Source organism: Otolemur garnettii, unplaced genomic scaffold (genome assembly GCF_000181295.1).
Source record: "Otolemur garnettii isolate 467f Iridium unplaced genomic scaffold, OtoGar3 scaffold00124, whole genome shotgun sequence".
Lineage (NCBI taxonomy): Eukaryota > Metazoa > Chordata > Mammalia > Primates > Galagidae > Otolemur > Otolemur garnettii.
Window position 1 is genome coordinate 3,556,922 of NW_003852519.1, and position 11,128 is coordinate 3,568,049.

The window sequence follows — 11,128 nt, forward strand, 5'->3', positions numbered from 1 at the left end:
TGGGGCACACTTGAGCATAGATTCATCGAGTCAACTCTTTATTAATTGGTAGACTCTGTATTTGGAGATCACCCAGTTTCTTTTCCTTCTGAACCATCGGTGGACTGTTTTCCATGGCGCTTCAGCATCTGGAATCTGGGTGCAGGTGGATGGGTGATTATGGAGTGCTTATTCACAGGAGTTTCTGAGTCCAGGCCCAAGTCAATATGTATTTTTATATTTCAAATGTTATCCATTCCTCAGCTTGTTTTATTACTAGTATATCCTTGTAAGGAGATAGAAAGTTAATTTGAATTCTTTTTCATATGTGGGAAAATGAGGCACAGTAATGTTTCCAAGGTGACAGACTGAATTTAACGAGATCAGGATTAGAACTCCACTATCTTCTTTCTCATTTCAGGTTTCTTTATAGCAGGTCATATTCTCCCACCAAACCCCTCCATTAAAAAAAGTTAGAGAAGTTGTACAGTGAATCAATACTGAAATCAATACTTCTGTGTTTTTTTTTTTTTTGAGACAGAGTTTCACTTATTAACCCTTGATAGAGTGCTGTGGCGTCACAATTCACGGCACCTCCAACTCCTTGGGCTTAGGCGATTCTCTTGCCTCAGCCTCCCAAGTAGCTGGGACTACAGGCGCCCACCACAATGCCCAGCTATTTTTTTGTTGCAGTTTGGCTGGGTTTGGACCCCCCACCCTCGGTATAGGGGGCCGGTGCCCTACCCACTGAGCCGCAGGTGCTGCCCATCTATGTTCCTTTTTTATAAAAGGTGCTTCTAGTTAATTTGCTTCAACATGTTGGGCTAATTTTGGAGATGGGCAGCATTTGGAACCATGACTGTCACTCCTTGTCTGGCTCTCATTGTTCTAAAATTTAACTTTCTATGCTTAGACTGAAGTGACAGATCCTTTCACAAGCCTCTTTGTGATGAATGGTACACCATCACTTTCTCTTTTAAGGCACAATCATTTTAGTATGACAGATTATAAAAGATTAGGTATTTTAAATAAACAAAATTTTATGATAGTCATTTAAGTGCTGAGCAGAGAGAAAACTGGTGAAGGCAATAGCTGCTTGGAGAAGGGACTTTATCCTTAAATTTCTCCATTCCCTTAAAATTTCTTCTGTTACATCTGTGACCTCTGTGTTCAGATCTAGAAGCTCAATCTCTCTCCTGTAAAACAACAACAACAACAACAACAACAACAACAACACCACAAAAAAACCTTTTATCTTGAAGGATTTTTATGTATCTATTTATCTAAGAGGTGTATCTTTTATAGAAACATAGGAATTTGCGGAGGAGCATGGGAATTTAATATCAGCTCTGCAAACAAAACAGCCTTTGCCAGGTTTTGAGCTCGCTTTTGTTTTTTTTGTGACTAACAACTGTAACTAATATCTGGCCTCTTCCAGATATGTTCTTTTTAAGATCCTGCTTGATGGTTATCACAGCTTCCCTCATCCACTCATTAGTTATCTAGTGACAAAGTGCTTTTAAGTTTATTCCTAAAACTTCTCTATTTCTGCTTGGAATTTGAAAACGTGTTTTAAACCAGACATTTTGAGAGCGAAGTGGAAATTGTGTTTCAGGACTTGAGCTTTTAGACTTGCCTCTGCTAAGATATTATGTTGTAATTGGAATCCCAAAGACTGGGAAAGGGTGAATTCCTCTTGAAGAAACCTTGAGGAACTGAATATTCTATAATTTAGCAAATTGGAAAATGAGAAGGTAGAAGAATTATAAGGTCATAAACAGATGACAGTTCTCAAACTACAGCCTTTAGGAAATTGCCATTGTAACGGTTGGTCTGGCCTGTATAATTACGTCCAGACTTAACTTCACTGGCTACTGTTCTTTTCCAAACACCAGCTTGTCTCAACAGAGAGCTAATTCTCTGACCCTTTGCACTCACCTTACCAATCAACATCATATTATTGGCTAATATACCATCCTTGTATTTCACAATCGTGTGAGTACCTTACCACAAACCACCCTGCCCTCCCATGCACACCTAACATTTCCACTTGCTGGCTAACTCCGCCACTTTCCTTCTCCAGCTCTGCTGTGTCATTAGTGGTGTGATGGGAAAAGAGCGTGTGGAGTGAACAGGATGAGTCAATCCAAGAGGGGCTGCAGGTCTGGGGAGTTAGGTCACAAGTAGTAATTCTTTCCCATTTTTATTCTGTCACATGTTTGCCAAACTGTGGTGGAGTAAGGTTATGTGGGGTACAATGGAGTGTCCTTTGCCACTGGTAAGATTCCAATGGTCAAAAGGTAGAGACTGCAAGACAGGCCGGAACTTCCAATATACTGTGTGTATCCACTTCCCTGCAGATACTTCCTTCCCTGACCGTTCATTCCCCTTTGTGCTCAGATCTGATTTTATCATTCAGCCTGTCTGGATCTTTGCCCCGTGTAGTGACCTGGAACAACAAAGTAGAAAGAGGTGGAGATGGAGGAAGAGTAAATATAGAGGCCATGGGCTGGTAGGAAAGTAATGAAGGGTCAACCACAGGGTGGGTAATTATTAGCAAGAAGGAGGATGTGCCAGAGGGAGTGAGGAGCAGGCTGTGAGGACAGAAAGGTAAGAAACTGTTGACTGTGGACATAGAGAGAAGCCATATTTAACAACAAAGATGGGTTCCATGATGATTAGGTTGGTGTAAATAAGCACTGAGGTCAGAACTTAGCATTAAATAGAACATTGGTTTTTGCTCACTCACAAGTTATTGCTCAAGCCTTTGCCTTCTTTTAATTGAGGATACATCATCATTATCATCATTATCGTTACAATATTTGACTACCTGCTAAGTACATTAGAAATTCAGACCATTCCCCCAATTCCCGGGGGACTTGCTGTCTGTTGTATGCTGGGGAACCAAATAGCTGGAGAGGGGAAGGGGTGAAGTGAACATTATGATTTGTGGAGTCTGATCTATTTCCTGATAACATCTTTATCTCATGGTAGCCCCTCAGTAAATGCTGGATGAGGGAATGAATAGGTGAATGACTGTGAGACCCAATTCTCCTTCACTGCCCCTGGCCGTCTGCTCTAACCCTTTTTGTGAGGACAACATAGACGTGTGTTCTCCCCCGACACAAAGTCAGGGTGCAACGTATTTTGTTAGATAAACTAATCCATCCCTTCCTTATTCTTTTGTATAGGATTTGTGCAATGGTTGTGGTAGGATAAAAGAAATTGTTCTAGGGGTGTCTAGCAGATTCTATGATGATCCACAGGTCACCCCCAAGCTCTTTAGAACAGAAGCACTCTTCCCCCGGCTGCTCAACACATTGACAGCTAATACCCCTTCGCTGGATTCCACCCACTAGCATACAACCCAGACCTTTCCCTCACCTACAATGAGCTGTCTTGCCCGTGAGTGCACACCTTTCCTGTGTGCAGCTGGTATCATGTGATCACTGTTGGGGTAGAAGGCCTGCCTTGCATTCTCTAATTTGGTACACTCTACAAGGATATCTCACCACCAAATATCCCCACAGAATAATCCGAGCCTTTGCTGTGACTGTATCACAACCCAGTTTACCCCTCACACTATTCTACTTCCTTCATTCTCCCCACATGTTCCAAGAGCACTCCCCAACAAACTTCCTACAAGGGAATCTAGTCTCAGGATCTTCTTGTTGGGAAACATGACCTGTGACGCAACATGCTTGTTAATTTTAAGTTTCTTTCTTCACCACAGCTTGAATTATAACAAATATGTTCTATTTTTTCTTCCTTCGGTATAGGCTAACACCACATTACCATTTTAAGACTGATGGGCCTGATGTAGAAATTGAATCCTGCTATTCAGATTTATTGCAATTGTTTGGATAATCAAACATGAAACTCTGGATTTCATACAACTTTTCATCACTCTTTAGTCACCTGTACCTTTCCATACTTAGTAAGAGTCAGCTACTAAGTCATGATTGAGCCCACGAAAAGCAGTGACCTCTGGTTCCAGAATGGCAAGGAGTGGTTGGAAGGAGATTGAGTTGCCTTCAGACTAACAGGTATGGTTTTAAGATTCCTTCGTTTCTTTGATTTCTAGAGTATATTTTCTTCAAAGTTTCAAACTCAAAAGATGTTGGTATTTAACTTCCTCCTTTTTCTATTATTGAGGTCGCTCTGTGTAAAGTTTCTGCAATTAGGAGCCATGGGTCAGATTCACCCCACTTCCTGTCTTATTTTTCTCTGTTTAGAAAACTAGATATTTTCAGAAAAGTGAAGCAAATAGGGTTGGCTCCAAATTTAATTGTGAAATAAAGTCTGTCCCTATTGGGGTAGACTATTTCCTGGGTGGGGCGTCCTCAGCCCTTGCCGGCCTCCTGCCCAGTCCCCTCTGCAGCATACTTCTTTTTCTTTTCTAGCGTTGCCTGTTCTGCTGCTCCCTGTGCGCTGCTCCCTGTGCTCTGCCCAGAATTATTCTGGTGGGTTGCATCATGCCCATTGTCACTGCAAATGAAATGCCTCTTTTCGGCGGGTTCAAAACCAGCCCCCGTCAAACTGCAACAAAAAAATAGCTGGGCGTTGTGGTGGATGCCTGTGGTCCTGGCTACCTGGGAGGCTGAGGCAAGACAATTGCCTAAGCCCAAGAGCTGGAGATTGCTGTGAGCTGTGATGCCACAGCACTCTACTAAGGGCAACAAAGTGAGACTGTGTCTCAAAAAAAAAGAAAAAGAAAAAGAAATGTCTCTTTTCTACAGCTTGTCACTTGAGGCCAATTTTACTCTGATCTCTTAGGAGGCATTTTGCCTGACAGCTTCAAGTAAGACACGTGATTAATAAATACTTAAATGGATGAGTATATCAATAAATTGCTTTCTCATAATACATTACTTACCACCCATCCTACCCCGACCTATGCATGTAAGATATAGGTGTATTAAGTTGGGCCTGGTGAAGACGGCTGCCTTCCTTTGTAGCATTACCCAACTGAGTTTGAAGAGGACCCCCATGTGAGCAGGGATTAGAATTATGGTGTAAACCATGTGTTTCTGACATTTGGACCCATGGGGCTTTGATGACCCAGGAAAGCCTGCCCTTCCAGGGAGAGTAAATAACTCTTCTATGCAAACCTTTTCACCTATAGCATACCGTTTGTATGCAAACCAGCCAATCCAGAGCTCATTCCCCACCTAATTCTTTTATGACTCCACAGGATTTTCACCCTCTGGGCTAGGCTCACCTACCCTAATCAATCCAGACAAAAAGGACAGCTCCTACGCCCCCCCAACTGCTGAAATTATTAAAGAAAGTCAATCCTAGACCTTCTAACCCTGCCTCTTCCTTTTCTTCCCAGGAAAATCATCATAAAGGCTCTTGTCTTTTTATTAAGTCACTATTAAGAATAGAGTATGAATGTTTTTGCCACAATAGATAAGTAAGCAAGGAGGCAGTTATGTTAATCAGTTAGATGTAATCCTTCCACATTGTATATCAAATTAACACATTGTACCCCATAAATGCATTAATGCACAGTTATGATTTAATAACGAATTTTAAAAAAAGGCTCTTGTCATTCCCCTTGGCTCCCTCTGCCTCCACACTGACCCTAGCATCTGCCGGTGGCCTGTGTGGCACAGAGTGCTTCCTTCTTTTGGGGACTGTGAATGATAAACGATCTATCTTTTCAGTGGCCATCATTTTCTGATCTGTTGGCCTCATTGTACCTGGATAATAGTAAAGCCTCCATCTGAAAACATTTGTCTCAAATGCTTTTCCAGTTTCAAGTGTGAGGCCTCCCGCGCTAATTCCTTTAAGAAAGACCTCGAAAGAAGCTTCTCCTTTCTTGTAAGTTCTGCTGATTGGATAAATTCCTATTACCTAAAGAATACAATGCAGTATTAATTTAATAAACAAACAAAAAAGGTCATGACAGAATTTTAATTAATATGGACTATATCCCTGGGAATCTCAAAAAATCCTATGAAGTATTGTATTATCCTCAATGAACTGAAGTTCAAAGATAGAGAGAGGTTTTTCCAAAAGGTCAGAGTGCCCCATACATGGAAGAAGTAAGGCTCAACCCCACACCTGTCTGCCATTCCTTTGAGGCCTGCCTGACTCACAGGCTTTCCTTCCATCACAGTCTTCCAAATCTTTCAATAATTTTTTCAAAGTTCTATCATAGACTATCATGACTTCCTTCCCATTTTAAAGAGAAAATATGTCAGTCCCTTCAGCAAGAGCCAATGAATGATTCCATAATGAAAAATAGCTGAGATGTATCCAGATATTTCAACAGTTATATAGCTTTGGGAAGAGTCTTGGGAAGACAAGACTGGAAGACAGAAAAAGATCTAGAAATTGCAGATGTTTATAATATGAGATCTGATCTGTAATGAATAGATTAAAACCTTTAGACATCTCTTCTTTCTGATGAATTCCCATTCCTCAGTCATGAGTGCCAGGATTGTTGGTGAAGAAGACAGGCAGGCAAAAATTCCTAGCAGTTTTGAAAGACTATAAGATAAGGAGGAATAATTCAGTTCAACACCATACACATATAAGTAAGCAGGCGAAAGAACACATATTAAAATTACTACCGAGTGTGACAAAGCAGCAAAATATACTGTAAAGATGTTAAGACCACATGGTCAGTACTGATCATGCATGTTGGGTGAACACTTCAAGAAAAACAAATGAAAAATCAGCACAATATTGGGCTACACCTGTGGCTCAAGGAGTAGGACACTGACCCCATATACCAGGGATGGTAGGTTCAAGTCTGGCCCTGGCCAAAAAAAAAAAAAAAAAAAAAGCTGCAAAAAAAGAATTAGCACAATATTGAAAATGCAGCTTATGAACTCTCCTTTAGTGTGGGTTCCTATTATTTTAGGCAAGAGAGAAGGAGAGTTGGGAAAGAGGGAAGAGAGAAAAACAGTGAAGGCAATCAAATGGCTTAGAAAAATCAAAAATAATAGAAGAGTTGGATTTTGAGTATGAAAAAAAGGTTGGCTGAAGGGGCTGAAGAACAACTGCCGGGGAGTTGACTTGGGGCTGGCGTCTGGCAGCTGTCAAGACTTTCCGTGGAGGGTAGGTAAGAAGAAACAGCTTGCATGGCCAGAGCTCAGCTGGGTATCAGGAAGAATTTCCTGACGGGAAATGGCCAGAGCTCTGGCTTACAGGCCCAAAAGGAGCATTCCGGGATGTGCTTATCTGAGGAGTATTTCTCATCCTCAAGCAAGAGGCTGTTTGGGTGGCTTTCTGCGGCCTTGGCCAGACTGGCTGACCTCCTCACCAGCCCTGGGTCTGGTTGCCGAGAGGCGTGCCACACACTGCCGCTTTGACAGTGTCCCTGCCAGCAGCTGACTCCCAGCCCCAGGGGCTGTGGGGTTTCACCACAGAAAGGAACAACCAGGCCTTTTACTCCCTGCCCCTCACTCGGACCAGTCCTGAGGTGCATCTGTGGTTTTTCAGCTCTTCAGCACTTAGGTTCTTTCCTTCTGAGCCAAGGGCTTCCTGGGAACAATGGAGCATCTGTGTGTTGACAGTAACAGCTTGTGGGCCAGAGGCACGGGGCCAAGCTCTCCCTCCGTCCCCCATGAGCTGGACTGCACACCTCAGCTGCAGTCATCCGGGCTTAGCAGCCCCAGCCCGCCCCCACACTAAGAGACCCCTTCTCATTCATCCCCCAACCTTTTACCTCGTTCACTTCCTGCCTCCTTTGCCACATTTGTACCACACCTCACACAGGATGGTCTGTCCCCACCACCCATCCCACCCACAGAATGAACAATAACATTAGTGGCTCTGGCCCGAAGCTCAACAGTGGGCGCTGAAGGGGAGGAACAGGCCGCTTAGCTGGGCAGCTGTGTATTTACCAACGGTTCGGCCTGCAAAGAGACGCCAATCTTTCCCTATAACATTATGGCCTTTTATTTATTATGTGGGTTGTTGATTTACACGAGGAGTTGGAGATGCTGAACAAGCAGAGAGTTTTTACATGGTCTGTTTCTGCTGAGTTCAGAGACCTGGACATGGCATTTGGCTTCTGGCAAAAAGACAGTTTTGGAAAGGTGTTTAAAACCATCCTTATGTTGTTGGCCCAGAGTTGAGAGGGGACATGTGCTGGTGAAAGAAGGTAGAGTTTTACCCCTTAGATACCCCTGAAGGGCAGGAACTAAGTTGGGTGTAAGTCACATGCAGTGTACACAGTGTGAAGTGACAATCTCTACGGATGCCCCTCCCTCTCAAAGACATTACAGTATTTCACTTTGAAATACAGTCAGTGTAGTAGTATTAGATAGATGGGCCTGCACGGTGTCAATGCCTAATAGGAACTTGGGTGGGTAGTGAGAGGAAATTTAAAAGAAAGAAGGAGTGTAAAGGAGATTTCGAGGGACAATGGAGCTGTGTGTGTGTGTGTGTGTGTGTGTGTGGCAGACCTGGTGATTCTGAGGTTCAGTGTCTCTGAGGTTTGAATTATCCCCTTTTATTGAGAATAAAGAGCCCCTGGGTGGTGTGCCGATGAGTCAGGGCTATCAGAGTTCCACCTTTGGGGTCTTTTCTTCTGATTCACGAGTTTCTCTCTGAAAAACATCATAACACTTATCTTTAGATTTCGAGTTCACGCTTGTCTTCAAGCTCTGAGATCAGGAAACAGCTGTTTTATTATTCCTAGAAGTCCTAAATCCATCTTCAATTTTTTCTCAACTAACTCATTTCTATGAAATTTGATTTGCTTCCTATAGATATTTAAGCATAATGGTGACATTCAACATTCAGCTTCTTTGAATCTGCAAGACCTCTCCAAAAATGTGTTCCTCATTCTATTCTCATGCCTGTATTATAAAAAATTCTTGCTCTGACCACTGGGTCTTCATACACCTTTACTCTTCATCAAATCTAGTATAGTCCAAGGAATTCTTTTCTTAAATTGAATTTTATTATTATTATTATTTTAAACTGACACATAATAATTGATATATTTATGGGTATAATCAAATGATTACATCATGAAATGATCAAAGCAGGGTAATTAGAATATGCATCACCTCAAACATTTATCATTTCTTTGTGTTGAGAATACTCAAAAATCAAGCTCAGAGCCCGTACTAAGTGGTTAGGGCACCAGCCACATACACTGGTGCTGGAGGGTTCAAACCCGGCCAGGGCCAGCTAAACAACAATGACAACTATGACAAAAAAATAGCTGGGTATTGTGGCAGGTGCCTGTAGTCCCAGACTTGGGAGGCTGTGAGCTGTGACATCACAGCTCTCTACTGAGGGTGACATACTGAGACTGTCTCAAAAAAAAAAAAAAGAAACCTTTCTTCCAACTATTTGAAAACATACAATAAATTGTTATTAGTTATAGTCACTGTAGAACAAATTCCTAGAACACTCAAATTCCTCTTAACTAGCTGTATTTTGTATCTGTTAAGAAACCCTGGCTGTCCCCATCTCCACCCAGAACCCAAAGAACTCTTATTTAAAAGGAAATAACAGAGACAGGGAGAAAGAACACTCAACTTGCTTTACCTGTAGTCCCACTCTTACCAACAATTTCCCTTGGAGGAATCCATCACAAAAGTTTTGCACATCCTCTACTGAAACTTCTGCTATGGGCAGGGTATCCCACTGGTCATCTACAGTTTGGTAAATTGCCAAAGCTGGAAGTTGAGACTTTTTTAGTTTGAAAAACGATATCACCTTCCCATTTTCCTTCATACCACTGTCCACGAGGATAAAGAGAATCTGCAGTTGGAAAAGTTCAGAAGAAAGAGATGTATCTCAGGTCCCAGAGATGAAGACACACCTTGTAATTGTTAATTTCCACTGATAGAATTCAGGGTCTGTGCTACATAATTTAAATCTTAACCGAGTTAAAATGAATGTCCTATTATTTTGTGTCACTTGGTATTTTATCTGTTTGATCACATTTATTTAATTTTTGGAACATAGAATTGGAAGGCACTTTATGATGACCTAAGGGAAGAGGTATAGCCTGGTGGTTAAAGCTGAGAACAAGTCTTATGTTCTGCCAGCCACATGCTCCAGGGCTAGTGGGTTCAAACGCTGCTTGGGCCTGCTAAACAAACATACAAACAAAAAATGCCACGTGTTATGGCGGGTGCCTGTAATCCCAGCTACTTGGGAGACTGAGGCAAGAGAATTGCTTGAGCCCAAGAGTTTGAGGTTGCTGTGAGCTATGACACCATAGCACTCTACCGAGGGTGATAGAGTGAGACTCTCTCTCAATAAAAAAAAAAAAAAGAGTTAACTATTTTATATTATTAAATCAAACTTTTTACCCAAAGTACAAATCTTATTGATAATATATTCCAATCAAAGGCTCACCTATATTTAGTAACACTGAGTACTTCCTGTGCTAGGGAACCAACCATCAGAAAAGCAGCTTTTTTATTACCAGATAATTTTCATCATTAGAAAGGTCTCCTGTTCTACACTGTAGACTTGAAGAAGTTGAGTTTTACTGTTTTAGTGATATCAAGCAGTACCTCTCAAAGGAGAAAAAAGGAAGAAACAAATATTTATTGGACATTTAGTAGGCACCAGGTACTGGAGAAAAAAAGCCTTGGGGTCTAAAACTCCAAGAGATTATGGCAAAGAGTAAACTAATTGTGACTACTGGGTGATTTTATTTTCAGGACCTTTGTGTCTCTATTTTCCTTCTACCAATCAATGCAGGGGAAAAAAAGTCAAGACAATCACTATGGAAAATATGATGATATAGGCCTTTAGTTTACAAAATACAGCATTCTTAATTTCAAACAATGCAATTCACTATGTCAAAGTTCTTGCTTTGTTATCTTTTAATGATACTTGCTTTCCTTATTTATTTCTACTTCCTAGCCATGCTTTCCTTTTCCCAGAGGCCTGATGCTGTTCACTCAAAAGGCATCCTAGCCCCAAGTTACCTTTCCCTGGAAGAGCCGCGCTGCCCTCTTGTATCTGTGCAAACTCTCTCCGTACTCTGGGGAGGCCTTGTTCATCATCAGGAGGAGATGAATCTGAATCTTGCTGTTGAACAGGCCAATCACCGTCTGGCAAATTGAAATGGGTTGGAGTAACATGGAAGAAAGAGAGAGAACACATTGGTAACCACCAGTGAATAGACAGACCAAATCGTAAATGTGAGGTGTCCACC

The 11,128-nt window shown here is 41.8% G+C and overlaps 1 protein-coding gene across 1 annotated transcript in view; it reads right to left on the bottom strand.

The window, feature by feature from the left end:
• Positions 1 to 8,498: 8,498 nt before the first annotated feature.
• The window catches only part of ERP27 (endoplasmic reticulum protein 27), an 18,814-nt gene continuing 16,184 nt past the window's right edge, over positions 8,499 to 11,128 (bottom strand). The window contains exons 5-7 of the mRNA XM_003797789.2: positions 10,899 to 11,024; positions 9,517 to 9,714; positions 8,499 to 8,546 (exon numbers count right to left, since the gene is read on the bottom strand). Of these exons, the coding sequence (XP_003797837.1) occupies positions 8,499 to 8,546; positions 9,517 to 9,714; positions 10,899 to 11,024 (372 nt within the window). The remainder of the gene's footprint in view (positions 8,547 to 9,516; positions 9,715 to 10,898; positions 11,025 to 11,128) is intronic.